Source organism: Sminthopsis crassicaudata, chromosome 2, assembly GCF_048593235.1.
Source record: "Sminthopsis crassicaudata isolate SCR6 chromosome 2, ASM4859323v1, whole genome shotgun sequence".
NCBI lineage: Eukaryota > Metazoa > Chordata > Mammalia > Dasyuromorphia > Dasyuridae > Sminthopsis > Sminthopsis crassicaudata.
In genome coordinates, this window is record NC_133618.1 from 631,719,035 (window position 1) to 631,743,870 (window position 24,836).

The 24,836-nt window shown below is 39.0% G+C and overlaps 1 protein-coding gene across 2 annotated transcripts in view; it reads right to left on the reverse strand.

Annotated features, from left to right (window-relative positions):
- The window catches only part of SCAPER (S-phase cyclin A associated protein in the ER), a 370,936-nt gene that overhangs the window by 271,631 nt on the left and 74,469 nt on the right, over positions 1-24,836 (reverse strand). For both annotated transcript variants that reach the window (XM_074296499.1, XM_074296500.1), the window contains 6 exons: positions 22,344-22,419; positions 18,781-18,898; positions 18,420-18,531; positions 11,866-12,006; positions 6,284-6,439; positions 3,838-3,980 (listed from right to left, as the gene is read on the reverse strand). In XM_074296499.1, coding sequence (XP_074152600.1) covers positions 3,838-3,980; positions 6,284-6,439; positions 11,866-12,006; positions 18,420-18,531; positions 18,781-18,898; positions 22,344-22,419 — 746 coding nt within the window. The remainder of the gene's footprint in view (positions 1-3,837; positions 3,981-6,283; positions 6,440-11,865; positions 12,007-18,419; positions 18,532-18,780; positions 18,899-22,343; positions 22,420-24,836) is intronic.

Below are 24,836 nucleotides of genomic sequence, written 5' to 3' on the forward strand. Positions count from 1 at the left end.
CGTAGGACATCCAAGAGGCTGTTGGAGATATAAGCCTGGAGAAGCCAGCATGAAGTTAGGGGATGGATAATTAGATGGGAATCATCAAAGTAGAGACGATAACTGAAAGCAGAAAAGAGAAGATGGTCCAAGACAAAACCTGGGGGCATGCCCACAAACAGCAGAGAAAAGCTAAATGAAGATCCAGGAGACTAAGCAGCAGCAGTTACGTAGATAGGAGGAGAACAAGAGAAAGCAGCATCCCATCTAAAATCCTATCTCCTCCAGGGAACCCTTTTCATTCCAGTGCTTCCTTCTACTAGATGCCCTATATACAATAGCTTGTTTGTACCTATTTGTTATCTCCCCCATTAGACTGTGAACTCCCGGAGGGGAGGATCTCTGGCCTCTTATTGTATCTGTGGCACTTAGCACAGGGCTGGCACATGATAGGTGTTTAATGGGTATTGACTAACAGCACAATCAACATCATTCAGGTGAGTTGGGTCTCAATCACAGCAATGGACGGAGCCAACGTGACGTTTAGGACAGTGCAAAGAGATGAAAAGGCTGTGACCAAAACAGAAATCAAAGCCCTGGGGATGGAGCCCCGAGCCAGGATTGTCTGGATCCCTCCACGGGAATGACCTAAGATGACACACTGAGGATCAATGACATCAAGCGTCTGCCCATCTTATGAAAAGGGCTAGGTGGGAAGAAAAGTCTCACCCAAGCACTGAGTCTCATTCTAGAAAATGAGAAGTAGAAGAAAATGTCAAATAAAATGAAGAAAAAGTAAGAGAACTCAAGAGATAATTCCAGAAGAACTCCATAAGCACAAAGAGACTCAGGAAAAAGAATGTCCTGTTTACAAGGACTACAACATCACCTAAAAGAAAGAAGTGAAGAAGGACACGTAAAATGCAGCATTAAAGGAAGTAAAAGCTGCATTGGAAAAAGAATTAAAAGCTGAGAAAGCCTTACACAAGTAATGCATTACCAGCTAATTAGAATGGGACAAACAAAAAGCAAAGATTCCATGTAAAAAGAAAAGTAAATTTTTAAATGAAAGTATTGATTAAAAAAATTATCTTCTGGTAAATTCACCTCTTGATGCTCTGACAATGCTGTCACACAGGGCACTGTCTCCTGCAGGCCCGGAGCCAGCAACCTTTTGGCTGTCCACTGGAAAAGGGTTTGGGGCAGCCCGTGGTTTGCTAGTGCAGCCCTGGAAGAGAGGGCCATCTTCGGGGGACGGGGTGCTCAGGAAGTGCCTCGGGGACAAGGGACCCTTCTTCACTGTTAGGTTACTTGAAGGTACCTGAGAATGTTTTAATCTCAGAGGTGGAGAGAGGTATATGAGCTTCATTTCTTGCCTACAATTCCTATTTTGGAGAGGTCTGGGAGGTCTTACTAGTCACAGGACCCAGAGCAAAGAACGCATCATAACTACATGATTTCAGCTCACATCCAGCAGAGATGCAAAGTTGGGAGGGGAGGGGGGGGTTATGAGCCAACTATTCTCAGAAGAAGAATGGCCAATTATTAAAGGCTTCACAAAAATATTCCAAATCACTAAAAACAAAAAGGGCAAACTCACAACTACTCTGACGATTCCAGCTGAAAAACCAGATGAGGCCCTGTAAACAAAACACCTAAGACGCCTATGCCTCCTGCCCAGCCCCTGCCCTGAGGGGTCACTGCCAGTGGGAGGCAATTGCACCTTCTGCAGCTGTACAGGACAAGCAGAGCCCCCGCTGTGTGAAGGCAGTACACCAGGACTGCGCTGTGAGAGGGGGCCAAGAGGAGCGTGGGAAGGCTGATGGGAACTGACCCAAGGCAGAGACCAGGATCCCAAAACTGCAACATCACCACCAACAACCTTGCCTCCAAAGAGCCTGAAGGAAACACATCCCTGCCAGTCACTTGGAGAAGCAGAGGGCCACAGATGGAGAACATTAGTACAGAGAGCATCATCTTTTTTTTGATATATTCATCAGTCCCACTAAGTTGTTGTTTTGGAGATTTTTTTTTGGATAAGAAAAGTAAGTGTTATAATGGTTGACTCTTGAAGAATAGGGAAAGAAATGACACAAGGGAAATTTAGGTGATGCAAAAGCAAAAATATCAATAAAATACCTTTAATTTTTAAAAAGGTATGTCAAATTAAATCTGCAATTTGGTCCATCATTCTGAAATACAATAGTGATCAATGAACGCATTCAAAAGATCATTCCTTCTGTGGTTCTTAATGGATTTCAGTAAAGAATGGTATATAGACAGAAGTTACAGAGATATATACTTCAACTAAATAAGGTCTATACTTCACATAGAGTTACCATCTAGGACCAATCTTCAATTGTTTGAAATTTGATTTTCAGTTCCAAATTCTCTCCCTTGCCCCCTATCTCCCTCACCCAATAAGAAAGCAAGAAAGAAAAAAGGGCCATTACAAAACAGACTCCTTCACTACCCATGATCAACAAAACACTTATTTCTGTCTTGCACTGAGCCTATTTCCTCTCTCCCTGGAAGTAGGTAATATGTTTCGTCATCAATCTTATGAAACTGGTTGGTTCCTTATGTTGACCAGTATTCTAAGTCTTTCTTTGGAAAAAAAAAGTTTTAAGACATCATATATTTCTTATATCATCATAGTTAACTCAACTATCCCACCTGTCCTAGAGACCCATTCTATGTAACAAATATGGTGTGTCTGGAAAAGAAAAAAATCAGTACAGCTGACTAATACTTTGAAATAGTTTGAAAACCTGGGTAGTCGACCTCTCACCTCCAAGGAGGGTGGGTTGGTGGGGTTCTTTCATTTCTCCTCGTTCAAGTCCCACAGCATCTTCATCTCTGAGTTACATTCACTTTGGGTGTTTTGGTGTGGGGCTACTCTGTCTAAACACTGCTGGGGTCACTTTTGGGGTTTTGTTTTCTTGGCTCTGCAAATTTTACTCTGTATCAGCTCTTGGAGATCTTTCCATGCATCTCTGTGTCCATCACAGATCATTTCTTATAGTACAACAATGTTCCATTTCATTCATGGACCACAATTTGTTTGAGCCAATCTCCAACTGGAGATTGCTCCTAGTTTGTTCTCAGTTCTTAGCTACCACAAGGAGTGCTGATATTCTGGAGTGCATGGGTACTTTCTTCTCATTGATCAGTTTCTTGGATTATAAATCCAGGAATGAAGCCTCTGATTCAATGAGGACAGACATTTTAATCATTTTATGTGCATAATTCCAAATTGCCTTCTAAAACAGTCACACCAATGCTCTAATTCAGTACTCTAATTCTGTCTCCAACTCTTACTACTATCACTGTGTAAATTGTTCCCCAAGTTCTACTAACTTTACTTTGCATCAATTCATAATAGTCCTTCCAGGTTTTTCCAAAACCATGCCATTCATCATTTTTTATAGCACAATAGGATTCCATCACAAATACATGCTGTAATTTGTCCAGTAATTTTCTAACTGATAGGCAAGCCTTCAATTTCCAATTCTTGGCCACTATGACAGAGTGGTTATAAATATTTTTGTACACATGGATTTTCTTTCTGTTTCTATGGCCTCTAATGAGTCTAGGAGTGGTCCTCTAGACTTCAGGGAAAAGTATCTACCTGAGAGTTCTGGAGTGTCAAGACTGGGACTCAACATGCTAAATTCATTATCAACATGGGGAACAGTGCAGAGTGTGAGTGATTTCTGCCCCTCATTCAGGGGAAATTCTTCAGCAACTTTTCACAGCATTAACAGAATTTCTGGTAAACTGGATTAGTGTTTTGGAGCATTCAGAAAAGTGCTCAGTGGCAGCATACCACCATTACCAGGTGGGGGAGGGAGTTACCTGGCTCGTTCCCGGGCCGCGTCCTCCCGAGCTTTCTCTTTCTCTTGCCTCTGCTGCTCGATGCGCGCCTCCTGCTCTCTCCTCTTCATCAGCAGCTCTTCCACTCGAGCCTGACGCTCAGCTTCCAGAGCTCGTTTGCGTTCCTAATATCAGAATCATTGTTTCCAAAGATATAAGTTTTCAATTGAAAAATAATGAAAGCCTTCCCACTCTTTCCATTGACCAAGAGATTAGCTTTTTGGTGGCAGATTTCTGCCTTAGCCACAAGGAACACAGTTCTAGCAGTGGCAAAATAAACCCAAGGGCCAAAACACATCCATCTTAAAGTAACTTATTCTTTCATCTGATTTGCTGCAACAAAAGTATTTAATTACAAAATTATTAATTTAACAATACGAGAAATTATAATACAAAATCATGCTTCTGAAGCACCAAACAGACATACTGGGGCATGTGCCTTGCCCAGAGCAGCCACTCCACAAATGCTGGCCAGCTGATAGACTCTCTTGGTGGCCTTCTATCTAACAAGCCTTTGGGAGAGCTGAGGACATATGGCTCATGAGGCAGGCACAGGAGGGAGCTAGGCGTGGAGACCAAAGCACCAACACTGACTGACTATCCTGCGGCACTGTACAAATGGCTGCCTCTCCTCTCTGTGGCTCAACTTCTTTATCTACAAAAGAAGGCTGATAATGTCTGCAGCATTCACTTCACCAGACAAATGCAATGCTCACACATGAGGGGCACGCTGAGAGTTGGCTGGAGATTCGGGAAGCTCTGGGTTCAAGACCTGTCCCTGACACAGACTAGTCATTGAGACTCTGGATACCTCCAAGCAACTTCGTGTAGCTGAGAGATGAGATGCAATCTGCATCAAGAAGAGAATGTCCACACATGAAATCCTGGTTCTAGACACCCTCCTCTCCCATAGCCATTACGAGGACTTCATCACAACAAGATATATGGACTGTATGTAGTATCTGACAGGAAAGGTATGTGATGGCAAGCAGAAAGAACACTGGGCTTCGAGTCAGAAGATCTGAATTCAAATCCAGTTTCAGACATTCAATATTTTGTAAGCAAGTAATTTACCCTCTTCTTTAATTTTTTTTAAAATAAAAGCTTTTTATTTTCAAAACATATGCAAAGACAATCTTCAACGTTCACCCTTGCAAAACCTCGTGTTCCAAATTTTTCTCCCTTCCTTTTCTCCACCTCCCTCCCTTAGATAGCAGGTAATCCAATATATGTTAAACATGTGCAATCCTTCCAAACATATTTCCACATTTATCATGTAACACAAGAAATATCAGACCAAAAGGAGAAAAAATGAGAAAACAAAAAGCAAACAACAACAGAAAGAGTGAAAATACTGTAGTGACCCACACTCAGTCCCCACAGTCCTCTCTGGGTGCAGATGGCTCTCTCCTTCACAAACATATTGGAATTGGCCTGAATCACCTCACTGTTGAAAAGAGTCACATCCATAAGAGTTGATTATGCTTATCAATACTTATTACCTTTCTTTCTTTATCTGTCTTGGAAGACTTGTATGGAGTGATACAAAGTGAAATGAGCAGTGATGTGATCACATTAGTAAAATTTTTTAAAGGGCGCAGTGGATAGAGCATCAGCCTTGAATTCAGGAGGACCCGAGTTCAAATCTGGTCTCAGACACTTAACACTTCCTAGCTGTGTGACCCTGGGCAAGTCACTTAACCCCAGCCTCAAAAAAAAAATTTTTTTTAAAGGAACAATTTTAACGAATTAAGAAGATTGATAAAGAAGATTCCCTCCCTTACAACAGCCAATGAGGATATTTATGTGGTTTGACAGTGCTTTCAAGACAAATTTTTTGTATTTCTTCTCCATGGGAGGAGGAGAAAGATAGCAGGAGGGATGGGTGGGAAATGACATTAAAAAAAAAAATAAATTCCCAGAAGTAATAACCACCTCTTTCTACATGGTCTCTCAAACCAATGTCCCCAGCATCAGCCTCTTGAGCTCCAAGGGGACAACTCTTAGCTATAAATTTTAAACCTCTCTCATGTTTACTTCCATTTTGTATGATTCCCAATTCTGGCTCTATCATTGACATGGAAGCAGCAACATGGTGCCATCATGGAGAGCTGGATCTAGTCAGGAAGACCTGATTTCAAATCTAGCCTCTGATTCTTATGTCTGCCTCAGTTTACTCAACTGTTAAATGAGGATGATACCAGCACCTCCCTCCCAAGGTGGGTTGTGAGGATCAAAGGAGGTAATTGTAAAGCACTCAGCATAGTGCCAGATTATGCCCTTTCTCCCTTATATTAAAGAAGAGATATCTCAATTTCTCCAGGGAGTGAGATGGAATTACAGAGGGCCTTTCTCAGGAAAAGTGACTTCAGAGCATTTCTTCAGACAGCTCAATGACACTAAGATGTACTAATTAAAAGTTAATCACCTGCACTGCTTCATCTCGGGCCTGCTTTTCCTCTTGTCTTCGCTGACGTTCTTCTTGTAATTCATTCAGCCGTTGTTCATATTCTTTCAACTTAGAAAGCACATCATGACGTTTATTCTGGGCTTCCAAAGTATTTATAAATGCGATTTCATTTACCTATAATAAAAGCAATGGATAACTCAATGACTTTCAAACTGAATTCAACCTAGAAATTAAGAGTAATCTAATCCGCAATGGATATACTTCTTCCAAAGATATAGATTACTTTGCCTTATAAAATCCTTCATGAATTTTGGAATGATGACCTGGGTAACTTTTGATTATAAGCCTCTCTGAACTTAAGCTGGTCTTTGTTCAAAAGACACCACTTTGGGAAGGTCACTTGTCCCCCATCTGAAGTCTTTCAGTGGGTTGGTCTCTTCATTAGCAAAGTCTTTCAACATGAATTCATTAGTGGAGATATATGTAGCTTCTCTACCAAAAAAATGCCAAATAGCTTTTAGAAACCAACAGAAGCATGCTACTGAGCAATCTGAAAGTATCTCAAAAGAGCAGGCAGGAACCTATGTCATCTTTTCTTATTTTGATATTGATCTCTTACCTAGGAAATACAGATTTATCCTTTGGAATACACATTTAAGCCTATGGACATTACCACAACTAAACATAAAGCTTTGTAAAAAGACAAATGCCAACTTAACTATATTCCAAAAAGAAGACCAGGTGGACAAAGGACCTAGACTTGATTGCCTAGTTCTGGAATTTTACTCTTTTTTTCCCCTACAATTAAGCTCAATTAAAGGCAATAAATATTTGTTAAGTGCCTATTGCTAAGTTCTAGCGAAATAAAAAGGCTGACCAGTCACTGTTTTTTAGGTAATTCTGACTTGAAAGGTACAATATAAACAATTATGTACAAACTACAGACAGGATAAATTCGAAATAATCAAAAGAAGGAAGGCTCTGGAATTAGGGATCCTGAGAAAGGCTTCCTCAAGAAGGCAAAATTTTAGATAAAAGTTCTGGGAAGTCAGGAGGTAGAGAGGTAGAGGGAGAACATTCCAGACATGATGGGAGATGGGTAGAATAAATGCCTGAAGCTGATAGGCAATATTTTATTTAAGCCAATGTTACCAGATCACAAAATGAGTGAAACTGGGGTGCTAATTACCAGTAGCCAGTAGCACGGGGAGGTGGTCCAGATATGAGAAAATTGCAAGATTTTCTACATTATCCTAAAAGTGACAGGGAGCCACTGTCTGACTGAGTAGGAGGTGATATGTTACATTTTAGGAAGGACTGCTTTAACAAATAAGTGAAGGACGGCTGGAGAGGCAGGGAGACCAATCTGCAGGCTGGCAGGCAGAAGGCAATAAAGGTCTTCATCAGGGTGAGGGCCATATCACAGAGAAGTAGGCATATGGACAGATATGTTACAAAGAAAAAATCAAAGACCTTGGTAATAGATTAGATAGGGGATGGGGGAGGTGGGTAGTGAGGAGATGAGAAGATACTTGGGATTCAAGCTGGAGTGACTGGGAATTTGGTGGGCTCTTCAATAGTAAGAAGGAAGTGTGGAGGAGGGCAGGCTTTGTTGGGAAAGAAAATGAGCTAAGTTTAGGACATCCTGAATTTCAGATATCTCTGGACATCCAGTTATCCAGGGAGATTTCAACAGGCAGCTGTAAATTTAATATTGGAGGTCAACAGAGAATTTAGGGCTAGAAAAGTAGATTTCAGAATCATTGGCATGGAGACTGAATTCACAAGAATTGATGGGATCCCCAAGAGAAATAATAAAGGCAGAGAGGAGATGAGGGCCCAGCACAGAATCCTGTGGGATACCCATGAAGATTTAGCAAAGGATGGTAAAAACAGGTAGAAGGAGAACCACAAGAAGCACTTTCATGAAGACAAAGGCACTAATCTTCATACAGACCTGAAGAAGTATGCTGGGAAGCCTTGAAATAGGCTTTGTGTATATATATTGATAGACAAGAATTTAATAAGAAATTAACATGAATTTTTTAACACCAAGTTTGCCAAACATTTGAGTTGGAACCAGAACCAGAACAAAAGAAAGACCAACAGACCACAGGTCCTTTGTGATGCACAGAAATGTGGTCATCCTCTACTGAAGATTTTATAATGAACATTTGTAAAAAGATGACCCTAAAAACTGGTACCGTTACATCATGCATAGGCCTAAAGATAGTGAAGACTTCCAAATAAATGTTCTTTATGAAGAAATTTTTCCTACTCCAAGCACTGAAATGCTGTAAAGCCTGCTAAGGGAAACCCATAATCACAACAATAATAATAATAATTCAGCTCAACTACTCACATAAGAAAAACAAAACAAAAACAAAGAATATATACTATCCAGACCGTAGTATGTGAGATGGATGGATAACCCAGAGAACTGATATATCAGAACATCTATTTTGGAAAAGCCAGAAGGTAACAATAGGAATTTGTGAATCAAGGACAAGCACCACAAACTTGACACAGGATAACAGTAGGCACTACCCCATTCAGGAGGGTAAGACCCACAGGGCACCAGGCCTAATGGAAAGAGATTCTAGGAGATCACACATCTTCTGCTGCCCAATATTCAAGAAACAAGCCACCTGGTAGTTCCTATTTTACCTGATAGTTCCTTAGATCAAAATGATAGGTCAGTTGTTTCTTTCATGGCCTCTATAAAACCTGATTATTGGGGGACAGGCAATGCACTTTTGAAGACAAGGCTGACAGAATTTAAAAAGTCAGCTCTGCTAAAATCTCTTAAGTGCTAGAGGACAGAAGCTGGAAAAGGATTAGGGACCATCTAATTATATCCCTTTATCTGACAGAGGAAGATACTTAGGGCTGGCCCTTCTTCCCCCCATTCTCCTCATCCTACCACCAAACTGTGTCCCACAACAGAACCCCGCCCCTACTCCTCCTTCCTTCAAGAAGTATAGCTATTGTCAGAACCTTCTGAATTTTCCATCCTAAACAATGTTTCCCACTTGAGGCAAAGCCCTGGTCATCTAAGACTGGTTCTAGATACTATAGGGAGATAGTGGACTAGGCCTGCAATCAAACAGGAGGAGACCAGGCTGACTTTTAGAAACTAAACAGTTTCAATGACCTCAAGGTTCTACCTGACACTAAGGCCCTCACCTCTGAACCATTTTTCATGCCATGAATCTCTATAAAGTATGGAACGTCACCTCCTTACAGTAAAACTGTAAGACACCAAAATGTTGGTGAAGTACAGAGCAGGCATGACTGCAAGTAAATGTCATAGCAAACACCGAGAAAGAAAAGTCTGACTAGAAAAGAGGGTAACTGGGAATGTAACAAGGGTCCAAGGCAGCTGCTGGGCAGGCTTCTGGGGGAACACTTTAGAGGATTTACATAAAAACATGACAAAGAATCACAGAAAATGAGTGGAAGAGTTTCAGGATCTGTACCACTGGAGGGAGCACCCACACAGAGATGATAAATAAGTCTATCAAATTATCCATGCAACAAAACATCTTTTTCTATGACTATTTGTTTCAAAACTAAAAAGATGTGGTTATCTTGATGTGGCAAATAACCTTTCACCATTGAGATCACAGCATCTTTCTAAGTTTTCATGGGTTTGTTTGACCAAATAAAAATTCATTTGCTATTCAGTCTTCATAGCAATAGGCCTTTCTTATTCGTAACTAGTCTGGTTCACAGATAATAAGAGACAGAAATGGTCACACATCTGTTTCTAGTTTTTCTAGATTTAGAACCTGCCCATATTTGGGGTCTTCTGCTAGAGCTCTGAAGAACCCAAGTACACTTTGCACAATCAGTCAAAAGAAGATTTTAGTGGAGAATGAATAATATACTTTAAATGTATTATGGATGTACATTTCTGGGTTGGCCTGAGAATTAAAATACAATCTATAATACTTTTTCTAAGAGAAAACCAGTTTGAAGTCCTAAACAACCAACTAACAAAATCTAAATACAATTCCCAGATATTTAATCTGCAAATTATTGATTTGTAAAACAAAATGCTATTTATTTTAATGTACTACCTTTTAAAAACAATATGGACCCTTTAAAACACTTTAATAAAACATTTCTTTCTACAAACTGCTTTTTAAGAGGTGTTTTCCATGACTTGTGTGAGAGGAGTAAAATATGAAGATTTTTTTTAAACTATGAATACAAAAGATCAATTCATTAACATATCTGGATGCACAAAGGGGAAAAAAGACCAAGTTTGATATCTGAGTAGCAATACTGGAAAAATGGAAAACCAACTACATTATACTATTAAGTAAGGAACCTTCTAACTGATTAAAAATAATACAAAATACATTACCTATATCATAAGGCTTATGAGACAACTGGGATGTAGAACCTCCTCAGAAGTATGAAACATTATTCTAAAATAAAATAGTTATGATAATTTTCAACCAAGAAGAAATTACCCAGTACAAAGTTAAGACAGTCCAAAAGCAAGAAGAGCTACAATTTTTCACCAATTAAAATGTTAGACAACACCAAATGAGAAAGTGATAGCATCCTTTGACAAAGATTACAGCCGATGTGCAATTCCATTAAAAATAACTCAGTCATAAATAATGAGGGAGGAGGAAAAATGGTGGATTTTCTGCTTTTGTGTGGTTTTTTTTTCACAGAAACATATTTAGAAAAGGAATTTCAGAGATTGGTTAATAACCAACAACTGGAAGGTATAGAACCAACTTAGGCAGTAATTGTCAGCAGGGTCTCCTGACTACATTATCCAAAAGTAAGTGCTTTATCTAAGTCTTCTGGCTCAATTAAATTAGATTTTCAAGAATAAAGGAGCCCCAAAGGTCACTAATCTCACTTATTTGTAAGCTATATAAATTTACTTCAGGAATTTAAACATTTGTCTAAATGGGAATTATATAAACCATGATTTCCTTAATATGATTACAGAAGTTACATCAGCATAAAAATAATAACTAAGGTAAATGTGCTAGAAAACTAAACAAATGTGAATCCATTTAAACCAACTGAAAAATGACTATTAAAATAGTCATAAAGTGAGTTCTAATATTCACATGTTCCTGCCATTCAACAAATGAATATTCTGACAAGACAGTTTCAGATTTCCTAGTATCATCTGGGCAGGGATTGGGGGAAGGAAAAAAAAATTAAGGTTAGACAAAGTCTTGTTTTGAGTCTTTAGAATAGCGTAGAAGTGCCCTTGGAAGTCACAAGGCCCAGTAAAGCTAAAGTTCTGGGAGGCTCAGGATAAGGGCTGGGCATCTGGGATGTGAAAGCCAGACTAGCTCAAGACAGAGATTCCTCACCAAAGAGTTGGCCACAGGGTCTCATAAAGATGGTAGCCATCTGAGATATCAGTGTAGGAGTATTCACAGTGCCTCTGACATCCTGAGACAATGAACAAATTTACTTTAAAAGAATATAATCTGCAAAATCATACACACATTTGTAGTAATTGGTCCTATTTATGACCTTTTAAAAATAATCAGGCTTGATAAAAATGACAAAAGTATCTTTAAAAGGAAAATGTCCATTTACTGTTCAGAAGGTACCTTGGCTTCTTCCTCTTGTGCCTTTTTCACGATGGCTTGTAACTGCACTTCCCGCTTAAATTCAGCATGAAGTAATTTCTCCTCCATCATTCTCCGTCGCTGATCCAATAACTCTTCCTTCCATTTTCGGACATCTTTTTCCTGTGCACAAAATGTTAATGTTACAACTTAAATGTGGCCTTCAGCCTTCCCTATTTCATGTAAGTGACCACATAAACATGTGGAGCTTTCACATCTTCCTTCCACTGATAACTATTCAATAGTGAAGGAAAGGAACAGAACCCACTGGAGAGTATCTAGGGTCAGTTCTGTTTTTCTTCCCATCTCTCCCAAAGCTGTCACACATCTCCAACACCCTCATTTCATGTTTCCCAACCAAGAAACTTAATGGATGATATTCTGAAAATGACAAAGTGGAGACAACCATTTATGACGGAAGGAGTGTTTAGACTAGGTAAGAGAATGCGGGAAGACACAACAGTTACCTGTTGTAAAAAGAAGGAACACAATGAGGAGGAATCAGAAATGCAAGACAATGTCACTTCACAGGGCATTTCAGCTAGTTCAATCCCCTCCATTTTTAAATAAGGAGACTGGGGCACAGAGAAGTAATTTGCTTGGGATTGCCCAGCTTTTAAGATGAAGAATCTACATTTGAACCCAGGTCTTTTGACTTAAGTCACTATATCTGTAGACTTAGCACCATGTCAAATGGCCTCTAGTCAGGTGTTTCTTGTAAAAGTTGCAGAAGCACTGTGGAACAGAAAAAGCTCAGAATATAAAGTCAGAAGACAATTCCTATTCTGAAGCAGACTCGCATTCCTACTTTCTTTCTTCAATCTGGCCTCTTTCTATTTCACCTAGTTCCCAACTCTAGCAATTCCATGGACCATGGGACCTTAAAATACCTTTATTTCTCTGAACCTCCATTTTTTTCAATTGTAAAAAGGAATAATCCCTGTCTTTTTAACTACCCTTCAGAGATTATTACATGTAAATGGAATATAATATATGTAAAAAACACTTTGAAAACCACAAAACCCTAAGCAAATAGAAGATGAGGGCATTAGAGGAAAATGTGTGACGCAAGGAGTTGGATTCCATAGCTCCCAATGCTCCTTTTATCTCCACTGCTCTACAATGCTATGGACATTCTAAAACAGAATAAAAAATCAGAAACAATTTCTATTTCAGCTTAAACATACAAGAAGAAAAGAAATGGCAACATCAATATGGGACTTACCCAAAAGTAGGTTAACATAAAAATTTAGAGTTTATTATCATAAGCATTTGAGGTTCATCTCTTTATCAAAAATGATAAAAGCTACGAATTGCTGATAATTAAAGGTCTTCAAAATATTTTCCTTTTTGTATCTTGTATCATACTTTGAAGCCACTTTTATACATCAGCATCCCACTAGGACCAGTTCAATACTACATTCTGATATAGTATGTATCATCTTATTTTCCACAAAACCATAAGAAGAACATTCAGAGAAAAGACAATTTTAAAATAATTAATAATTTTAAGTATCCATGGGCTGGTACAGACTTCCTTTCCAGCTCTCTCTCCCCATCTCTTTCTTGCCAATCTATAAAGAGATTTCATCGGTATCCAAAGAATATACAAAAATATACCAAATATAAGGATTATCTGTAATAATATATAACATTTAAGTACACTAAAAATATATATCCTTTAGCTATACAAAAAGTTAATTTTGTGAATTTCTAAGGAAAAGCAGCCTCAAGCAGTAGACTCTGGATTATTAATCAGCATTAATCAGAATGCAATCATTCTTATAAATCTGAATCAGTTCCCTAGATGTACATCAGAAATAAAGACTGTCAGAAAAACTTACTGTAAAGTGTTGTCTCATTGTTCATTTCTTGATTTTTAGCTATACATATTTTCTTTATGAAAAACTTTTAAGTCACATGTAATATTACTCATTTTATCTTTTATAATCTCCTTTCTCTCATTTGATCATAAATTGTTGCATACTCACAAACCTGAAACTAATTTCTTCCTTGCTTTTTCTGATTTGTTTACACTGTCATATTTTATTGTTAAGGCATAAATCTATTTGGAATTTATCCTGGTAGACTGTGAAAAGATGTTGATACACACTTAGTTTCTGCATTAGTTTCCCAAAAGTTTTTGTTAAAAAATGAGATATTGCTCCAATAAGTGATTTTCCTAATAATGAACCAGTCTTGCATTCCTAGTTTAAATTCAACCTGATAACAGATTACTGTAATCTCCCTGTTTATATCAACTTTGTATAAATATTAATTAGAAACTTTGGTCTGTTTTTTTCTGTTTTGATTCTTAAGTAGCAAAACCATATTTGAATCACAGAAGAAATCTGATAGGATTTCTTTCACCTTTTGAAAAAATTGTCTATCTAGTTTAGAATTATTTTTTCTTTAAATGTTTGATAGAATTCACATGCAAATCTATTTGGTCCTTTTGTTTGTTTCTTGGTAGATGGAAGTACAATTATGGCTTGTTTAATTTATTTTTTTAAGACTAGGTCTTGTTCCATTGATTTCTTGTTCCATTAATCTGGGCATTTCATATTTTTGAAAATATTCAGCCATTTCATTTAGATAATCAGTCTTAGTGACATAAAATCGGACAAAATTACTTCTAGTAATTCCTTTATTGCATTTTCACTAGTTGTGAATTCATTCTTTTCATTTTTCATGTTGGTCATTTAGTTTTCTCTTTTCTTTTTTTAATCTACTTAGCTAACAACTTATCTTTACAAACAAGCAAACAAAAAATACAGCTCCTAATTTTGACTTATTAATTCATTTGGCTTTTTGTTTTTATTTTCATTATCATTTTGATTCTGTTTTCATGAAAGAAATTTCTGCCTTGGCTTACATACTTAAAATCTTCATATGTTATGTCATTATCTTTAATAAATTTATTGATTTTTCCTATGACTTGTTCTTTGACCCATCTATTCTTTAGAATATTCCATCTCTAATTTTAAGTCATTTATTGAATATAATTTTTATTGTGTTATGGTCAGTAAAAGATGCATTTTATGTATAAGTTTATCCCATTCACATTCATCGTTATTATTTTTGTGTATTTACCTCTATTCCACTGTCTCATCTTTTCCCTCTTCCATTTTATCAAATCTATCTTTTAATGAGTTATATGCCTTTTCCAAATCCTCTTACAGAGTTTCCTTTCCTTTCCCATTTTTCTTCTAGCTCTCTTTTGAGATCTTCTAAAATTTCTTCTGGGAGAGCCTTGTTTGATGGGGACCAGGTTGTATCACCTTTTGAGGCTTCATCTGGAGACAATCTGCCTTTAGTCACCTCAGGGTTTGAAATCGGTTCTTCTCTTTCACCACAGAAGCTGTCTATTGTCAGAGTGCTCTTTACTTTTTTAGTCATTTTTTTTTCTGCTTTTTTTTACATTTTTACTGCTTTTAGGACAGGGAAGGTTTTCCAAGCTTCCTCTCCCAGCAGCAGCTTCCTCTAGAAGAGGCAGTGGCTGCGCTGAGATCACGCCAACTCACTCATGGTGCTGGGCGGGTGCTTTCAGGATTCGGGATTCACTATTAAACTTTCATGTTTGTGCTGGATGTTTTCTAACTTCTCTGCTGATTTACTGGCTTGCAGACAGGGCAGAATGGCCAACACTGTGGTAGAGTCTTTCCTGTAGATTATCCTGCATGCAGAGGTACAGAGGTGCTGTCTGCATGGTGTCTGTGCTCAGTTGGTTGCCCTGGCTGCCTCCCTCCCGTTTCAATTGAAACAGACCTTTTTTGGTGATCTTCGAAATTATCTTTTGCTGGCAATTTTTTGCACTCCCAATATTTGTGGGTTCTGCCAATCCAGAGCTAATTCAGAGGCTGGATTTGCTAATTAGTCTGAGGGTTGTAGGAAAAGGTGAGAAAAAAACGTGTGTCCTCTCTGCCATCTTGCCTCCACCCCCAGAAGTCTCTCTCATCTTTTCCTAATCTTTGTTTCCCTCCCTGGAATTATTAAAGTCTAATCCTTCCCTTAAACTATTTTCTCTCTTATTCCCTTTCCCTTTTTTCTTCTTTCATTGACTGAAACACATTAATATATCCAATTCTCTTCTTGTCTCAACTCCTGTGACCAGTTCTGATAATGGGGTTTAAGTATGGCCCATTCCTCCTCACTGCCCCCTTCCTGCTAATTTGTATAAATTTGATTTGCAAATGAGATAAATTTCCCCTATTTTTACTATCCATTATGTTTTGCCCTAAGTGTATTCCTCTTCCCTATTTTTTTTTTAACCGTCATCAAAATATAACAGAATAACCAGGCCCTCTAATCAAACATCACTCTCTGATCCCTGATGATGATATTGTTCTGATAGGATACACATATCCTTTCCTTATATCATAGTGTAAAAAATTTATTCTTATTACGTCTGTCATGATTGCTTCATGTTTTCTTTTTTATGCTTCTCTTGACTCCTAGATTTAAATTTCAAAGTTTCTACTCAGCTCTGACTTTTACATTAGGAGTCAACACTAACCCTAACTTTAAATGTGCACTAATCCTAAATTTCCTTAAAGATCCATTTTTTTCCTCTCATAAATGTATACTCAGCCTTGCTAGATAAGTTGTTTTTGGTTATAATTCCCTATTGCCTTGAGTTTCATATTCCAAGCTCCCTGTTCTAAGAGAGGCTGCTAGATCTTGTGGGAGCAATCTCATTTCATATTGACAATAATTTTTAACTTTTTTTATATTCTTATTTCATTTCCCCATGGAATTCTAATCGCACTTCTGTCCAAACTATGTTTTACTTTACCTCTCTGGGATCTCTCTCTCTCTGTTTTTGTGTCTTCTGTGCTCTTTGGTCCTTGAGCAGCTTTTTGCGGATCTTAGGGCCAGTTCAGACAAAGGGGTGTGATGCAGATTGCCCTCTCAGACTGAGCTATACAAGTTTCTAACCTGGGTTTGGATGTGTGCATCAGCATTCCTATTGATCTGTCAATGACTGGAGTCCCAGCAAACCACAGTTGGACTGTGACGTCAGGCAGCTAGAAATTAGCCTGCTGGTTCTAAGTGACAAAACTTCAAGCTACCTTTTGTTTTGCCACTTGTACCTTAATTATAACACTGTAGGCTTCAGAATGTATTGGAGATTACAACTAACACCTACAGAGATCCTGGGATCAAAACCAGCCAGCCACCACTTGCTTCTGCTCCTGTTGCTCATCTATTACACAGCCCATCCTTTACTCTAGGACTCTGCCCCTTTTCATAGACTGCTTCTTCTCCCTGCTCAGATCCTGTGGCTGCCAGTGGGGCCCCCGTTTCTCTGTTAAGCATAAGGTTGATGCGTCCCTGATACACCTGGAATCTCTTTCTACCAAATGTCCAGTCCTGTGCAATGGAAAGCCAGGCTATGAATGCATACAGCTCTATTTCCCTATGCTGGCTGAAAATGTGACTTGCTCTAGTTTTGCCTTGGATTCCCCAATCAGAAATTGGTGCATTTTCTAGATTTCTCTTGATTGTCTGGATTGGAGGAGCTGGGCCACACTACTTTCTCCCTACTCTGTGATCTAAGCTCTGCTTCCCTCTTCCCTTCTACAAGCCTTCCTGACCTCAAAACTACCTTGATGAAGAGGCAGAATGACTCAAGATTGTAACAGGTGGAGTCAAGCAGACCTGGCTACAAATTCTAAGCCTAATACTTTATTGCTCAGTAACTATGAGCTTTACCTCTCTTGAGTTTCAACTTCCTTATCTTTAAACTGGGAATAAACATACCTAGAATATTACCTCCTACGGCTAATACAAGGATCATTTTAGATAGAGTATATAAAAATTTTTATAAAACAGAAAGCCACATATAAATATAAGTTATTAAATTAAATATATCCAAGCAAATAAAAATTACTTTCACTTTCTGGAAATTCATTTTAGTTTTTGTGCATATTAATTTAGTCAACAGATATTTATTAAGCACTTATGTGTCAAGCACTGTTATAAATATTGGGAAGAAAAGAAAAAGCAAAAGACCACAGTTCTTACCCTCAAGGAATTCACATTCTAATGTGATGGAGACAACTTGTACATAATTAGGTATATGATACCCAATAGATGGTCATCTGAAAAGGGAAGAGGTCTTGAAGGAGTCAGGGAAACAAAGAGATATGGTAATGAGAGGGAGGGCAGGAGGACAAAGGCAAGGAGCTGAGGAATGAAATCTTGTGCTCCAGGAGCTGCCACAGCCCAGTGTAACTAGTCTATATAGATGGTAGACTATAGACTATAGAGGGCTCTGGAGAGGTAGGTGATGTCACATGACCAGAAAGTAGGAAAAGGACAGGTTATACAGAGCTTCCAACACCAAGAAGAAGAGTATACCTTTGATTTTGGGGCTAACAGGGAGCCCTTAGAAGCCGCATGGCAGCTGCAGGAGGTCCAACCATTCCCACAGCAGACCCAGAAGAGACACTGCTGTGGCCACAGCTCTGACAGGGACCAGAGACAGGTCCAGAAAGGATCTCCCTGCTTTCTGCCCAAGCAAAACAACTTACCCGTTCTAACAGTTTCTGAAGCTTCAATGTTTTCTCTTCCCGAAGTTTTTCCCTTAGCTGCTGGGCCTTCATTTGCTTTTCTTCATGTTTCTTCTTGGATTCTGCAATTGTCCTGTTGACATATTAGGAAGAAATAAGGGACAAATACTTTAGAAGACTCAATGCAAAAATCTACACTCAAATCAGAAGTCAAACTTCTTGAAAAACAAACCCATTTATGTTAGTCATGCAGTTCTGAAGGTGTCAGCAATTCTTTAGGGGTAAGGGCCTTAAAAGATTAAGTGACAGCTGTTTTTAATGGTATGGGCTAGCCAGTTTCTTTTGATAGTGAGGATATTAAATCAGGTTTAAAAGCTCAAACCTTTTGCGCGAGGGTGAGGAAAGCTTTTCATGCATGTGAATCCCATGTCCTGGAGGTCGGGCAGGTTCCTCCTCGACTATATCACCCCAAGATGTATTTTGACGCCATGACTCTCGAGCTGCTCCAAGTTAAAAATCAGTTAATTTTGTTATTAGAGAACAATCTTGTCTCAACATACCATTTTGAAAAGTGTAACTCTGAAACTGACTAGTTGAAATGACAACATCTATACCTACTCAATCATTTGCTATAAAAAGAAACTCCATGGGAATTTTAGGAAGATGAGATAGTGGCCCTCACCACACTAAATCCTACAAGAATCCCCCAAAACATTGTTAGAAAGAAAATTAAACAAGGCAACTCACCAAAAAATAATTCTTATATATAAAAAAATGGCTTAAGAAGAGCTAAGTTAAAAGGAATAAGCCCTACAGAGTGATCAGGCTGCCAGACACTCTGGAACAGGGAGGCAATGCTTCTAGCTATAAAAGTTAATTTCAAAACTGGGTACCTGGAATTACATCAGCCCTCAAAGTTCAGAACTGCCCTAATCTAGGGGATCGTGCACTCAGAAAATCTCTCACTCCATGTACTTTCCTGAATTCACTTAAGAGATTCTTTTCACAATAAATTTCTTGGAATAGGACTATCTTACCATACTATGTTACGTTATAATATCCTATTGTATTATATCCTGCTAAATCTAAAAAAAGCAGAAGTTGCAGTCATGATCAAGAGTAATAAAGAACTTAAGGAATGTGCATGAACATGGGAAGATCCAAGATCAATAGGACAGTTCCCTCACTTTAAAATGAAAGAATTATAATAGTCCTTGCACTCTAAGGACTATTCCAGATCTAGATGCTTGAACATCTAGAACATCAGAACAAAAGTAGCAGAACCAAGAAAATGATATAACAGGCTACAACATATAAAACATATTCATATAGGGACAAAATACATATACATAAATACACCTGTCTATCAATAGACACACCCATATGAACACTGCTGGGTGGCAGTATTATTGTTCAGGTGTTTTTCAGTCATGTCCAACTCTTTGTGCCCCCAATTTGGGGTTTTCTCAACAAAGATAAAGCTATAACAAACAAACAAAAACAAGATACTGGAGTTGTTCACTATTTCCTTCTCCAGCTCACTTTACAGTTGAGGAAACTGAGGCAAACAGAATCTAAGGCTAGACTGAAACTCAGAAGGATGAGATTTCTTATGGCTGAGCCTGGCATTCTATCTGCTGCCATCATAATTTTGTGCTTTTTCAGCTGTGTCTGACTCTCATTTTACAAATGAAAAATTTGAGGCAAGCAAGGTTAAGATCCAGGGTCGTGTAGCTAATGTCTAGGCCAGAGCTGAAGTCAGGAAGATGTCTTCCTGATCGCTGGCCGGGCACCGTGTGCACTACGGCACTCTTTGCTGGCCTAGTGGCCCTGTGGAGGGCACTCAGTCCTTTCTTTCCCTCCTTCTACTGGAAGGAGCAGAATAAATCTCAGTGACCTTCATTTCTGTCACCAAGACTTGCCCTGTTTTCACTCTGCCCCCTTTCTTTTCTCACATCTGGGAACTAGTCAGAATGACTGCCAGGCACTGTGTGCCAAGGTCTAGAAATACTAAAGAAGCCAAAAGACAACCCCATTGTCTGGAGCTCACAACTGCACATGATGTCCCATTGGGAGATCCTGGGCAGAGGGAAGCCCACCGCTGATCACTCCCCTCAGAAAGCCATAAATGCCAGAATTGTCTCCCCAGGAAGGAGCTCAGCTCAGACCCTTCTCCTTTCCTCCCCTGACCATACTCCTCCTCTTCCATTATTTTTCTGAGTCCTCCTCCAAGGCCCTAGCTTGGGAACCTTCCCAGCCTTTCAGGTTTCTTTTGTGGATGGTCTTCCTTCTCTAGATCCTAAGCTTCTTAAGGACAAGGATTGATTTTCTTTTTGTACTTTTAACCTCCCTCAGCACAGAGCTTGGCACATAGCAGGTGCTTAATAAATGTTTATTGACCAACTGGCACTTGCATTAAGGGAGCTTCTGATAAAAGGTGGGATTTCAGCCTACACTTGAAGGAAGCCCAGAAAATTAAGATTGGAGATAAGGAGAGATACCCAGACTGGGGTCACAGAAACTGCCCCCTGGGTCAGCCTGAGGCTGAGAGAAGGGGGCCATGTTGTAAAAAGTAAGAATCCTGGAGAAGCAGGAAGCAGACAGGTTTGAGGGGATTTAAAAACCAAAGAGGAAAACTGCCTCTATTGGTTCCTACAGGCGAGCTGTGAGAAGGGACTAGGTGGGGAAAGTTAAGACAAGGTTAGCTCATATTTGGGGAAGATCAGTTTGACAGCTGAGGGGCCGGAATGGGGAGAGACCAACAAAAGATCGGTCTGACTCCAAAAACAGTCTGAGTATGAAGTGAGAAGGACCTGAACCAGCAGGGGCTGGGGGCAGGGGGTCCTCCTCAGCCATACCCTGCTACAGTTAGTCTAGGCTTTGGTCTGAGATCAGTTTGAACCCAGGAAGAGGAGACTTCCTGAGCTCAAGCTTGAAAAGGCCCAGATCTCCACCTGCATCCAGGCCGCCTTCAGTCACATTGATGTATCTGGTCACTGGCCTCATAAGGCTCAGAGGGGGAAGTGAGGCCGGTGACCTTGCCCAGTCCTCCCTCACTTTTATTCAATTTACTCGCTTGTTATGGCATCATCTCCCTGACGTCATGATCCCCTTCGAGACTGGAGGACAAACAATAGGAGCAATATAATGACCCCTCCTCTGCTATTTTGCAGAATTCTATTAGACAAAAGATTGTTAATAAAATCATAGTAGCACAGAGCTCTCTTAGAAATCTATTAAGATTCAAAGAGAACTGTGGGCTCTCTGGAATGATTTAAACTTTTGTGTCTCTCTAGATTATACCAATTTAGTCAAGAGCAAAAACTTTCAGGTTAAACAAACCAAGAAAAGTATAGGATGGCATCTGTTCCTGGCAAGAGAATGTGCCTTAGTCCTCAAGGAGGACTTTTCTCCTTTTGTTCCCATTTTCAGTTGTAACCTCCTGCTCACTACTCATTCCTAGCCCAAGTTGTGGTATCTTCTTCAGCATGCAGGAAGGGGTGGCAGAGGGCGATGGAGAGACACTGCCAGCTGCTGCTGCTCAGATCTTCCAGTCTTCCCCCTAACTCTCAGTCTGACTCCGAGTACCTGCCTATCAAACTCCTGGGAAAGATTTAATTCCACCCTCTGACTCAAAGATGACCACGGTCCCAAATGTTTCTCCAGGCAGAGAGAGCAAAGATGCTTGTCCCCCCAAAAATGAAAATACCAAATGCCAGGAAGTTCTTTGGAAATCCTTAAAAGTCAGAAGTCATCACTCTAACAAATGGACTTTATTATTTTTCTTTCTCAGAAATAAAGGCTCAAAGTTGAAGGAATTGGAAATGACTCATGGGAAAACAAAAGGAATCAATAAAACATTTTTTAAATAAAAAAATAAACTCTAATAAGTGTATCTCTCCTTATAAGCACATATACATGCACATTCACTTGGTATATATATACCTTCATAATCAGCAAGGACATCATTCCAGTCCATAGACATGCCACAGAAAGAAATACTTCCACTGCTTACACTAGCCTGAAATATAATAAGGAAAATTTGAACACAAATCTTCAAAGAAAATTCCAAACTAAGACTGTGTGTGTGTGCATATACGTGTGTTGTAACAGAATCTTAAATATATCTGACAACCAAAAATAGAGAAAAAAGGAAAAAAATATCTCATTTACTTACTTAAAATTTTAGAATGTTGCTTTAATAAAAACAGTGCAAAATATAAACAATAAGACTACAACTGAAACAGTTTTTAACAGTCCATATTAAATTTTCTAAACAAGAATTACTCAAGGGATTAGAATGAGAACCTAACTTAAATACCACAGCTTTTGAAATGAAAGAATAAAATAAAATTAAAAAGAAAAAAAAAATAAAAGAAATATCAGTAATGAATCACATTCAACTAACAATAATAGCTCATGTATATAGGGCCCTTTAAGATTGATGAAGTCTGTCCTGTCCAGTTTAGATTGGATTTAGCCAGAGAAACACAAACTTTTCATTGGACATTTCTGACTCTCTTCTCTATATCCTACCTATCCGCTTGGTGCAGCTCCCAACACCACCACTCCCCTTGGCTACTGCAACAGTTCAGTGACTGGCTGTCCCTACCCCAAGTTCAGTCTGAACACTGCTGCCAAAGTAACTTTCCTTGAAGTCATGTATGACTGTTAACTCCTAACTCAACAACTCAATTCCAAGGGACCCTTAGAGCTTCTAGGCTGTTTTGTTCTAAAAGCTTGGTACAATTTGCCTCTAACTTGTCTTTCCAACTTCGCTGGATGTGATTTCCCTTGTCACACTTAGTGATCCAAACAAATTCTCTCTGCTCCTTAGTCTCTATGTCTGAGACTTTGTGCTTCTGCCATGCCTGAAAATGCCTTCCCTCTGGTCCCTCTGCCCCCACCGCTGCCCCTTCAAGTCCCTCTCTTACTTTAAGATGCAGCTCAGGCCCCACCTTCCATTGGTAACTCCCCCAAGCTGCTAGCACTTTCTCTCCCAAATGATTTTGGATTTGACAACTTTCTACCACTCTCTAGCCCTTCACTTTACATTTTGTACTGCATTTTTTCCCTCTGTTCTTGCTATGTTCCTCATTCGAATGTAAGGGCCACTGGAGTAGGAACTTCTGTACCCTTTGTGCTCATATCCCTATGCCCAGCACAGTGCCTGGCACAAAGAAGGGCTTAATAATATTTGTTGATTGATGGATCAACATGTCAGCCAATGCTGGCACCAGGTTAGAACCTAAACTTCACAAAAGTTAAGTAAGGAGGGGAGTGGAAGGTTAGGAGCAGCATTCCTGGATAAAAGCAGCTAGATGCAAAAAATGGACAAGTAAGCTTAAAAGAGGCTGACAAAAGGCTCAGCTAAGTAAAATTATGCTATTAACATTTAAGGATGAAGTTGGAAAGAACAAAAAGATAAGATAAAAAGAAAAAACTCTATGTATTTTATCCTTATCTTCTCCTTCATTCAAGTGGGAGCTCCTGGAGAGCAGCCATCATTCCCTTGTATCTGTATACCTAGCACAATACACTGATCAGTGGCTTAATAAATACTTTTTGATAAAGACTGCGGCACTTCAAACTCCACATTCAAAACTTGCTAAGTTCCAAAATCACTGAGGAGAATTCAGCCCAACTATTCAAACAGGAAAAGCCAAGTGAATGAAGAATTCCAACTGTCCACATTCTGCTACACAACTGGATAGACAACCTGTAGAAATTCATCCACCAATAAGCACCATGATGTCTCCAGAATCAAATAGAAGGAAAGCAGCCTGTTTTATCTTTGGTGAATTACACAATCATTTTAATTAACCCAAGATTCTCCCTGAAACAAAAGCCTGTGCTTTTGACAACAATATTCAGTGATGTTGAAGAATGGCTGCTAGTAAGTGGTAGAACTGAAAGTCTCTAAAGAATTAAAATTAAAAAGGGTAATAGAAAGGTTTATGTAGTTGTGAAGACTGAAAATATATTACTAATAAAGAATTACACCAACAAAAAGCAATAGATAGCTTGTAATCACAGAGATATATAATTAAAAAAAAAAAAGGTAGAAATGTCATGTGGTAAGAACAAAAGGTAAGCACTAGATTCTTTGCACATCCCATTTGTATGCATGTAATTTCAATAAAGATAGATTACAGAATTTTTATGGAGTCCATGGTTTTGGGTTTTTTTTTTTTTTGTTTGTTTTTTGTTTTTTACGTATTTGGCAACTATATTTAAATATAATTGGATTCCTCTGTAATCCCATGCATTGCATTTTGTGTATTTAAAAACATTCTGAAACGAGGTCTACAGGCTTCCCTAGACTGCCCAAGGAGTCCATGACTTCCAAAAGTTTAAGAACTTTGAGACAGAGGAAGGCCCCAGAATAATGAAGGGATCCCCTAGAGAGAGTCTGTAGGGGAATGCCAGCAAACTTTA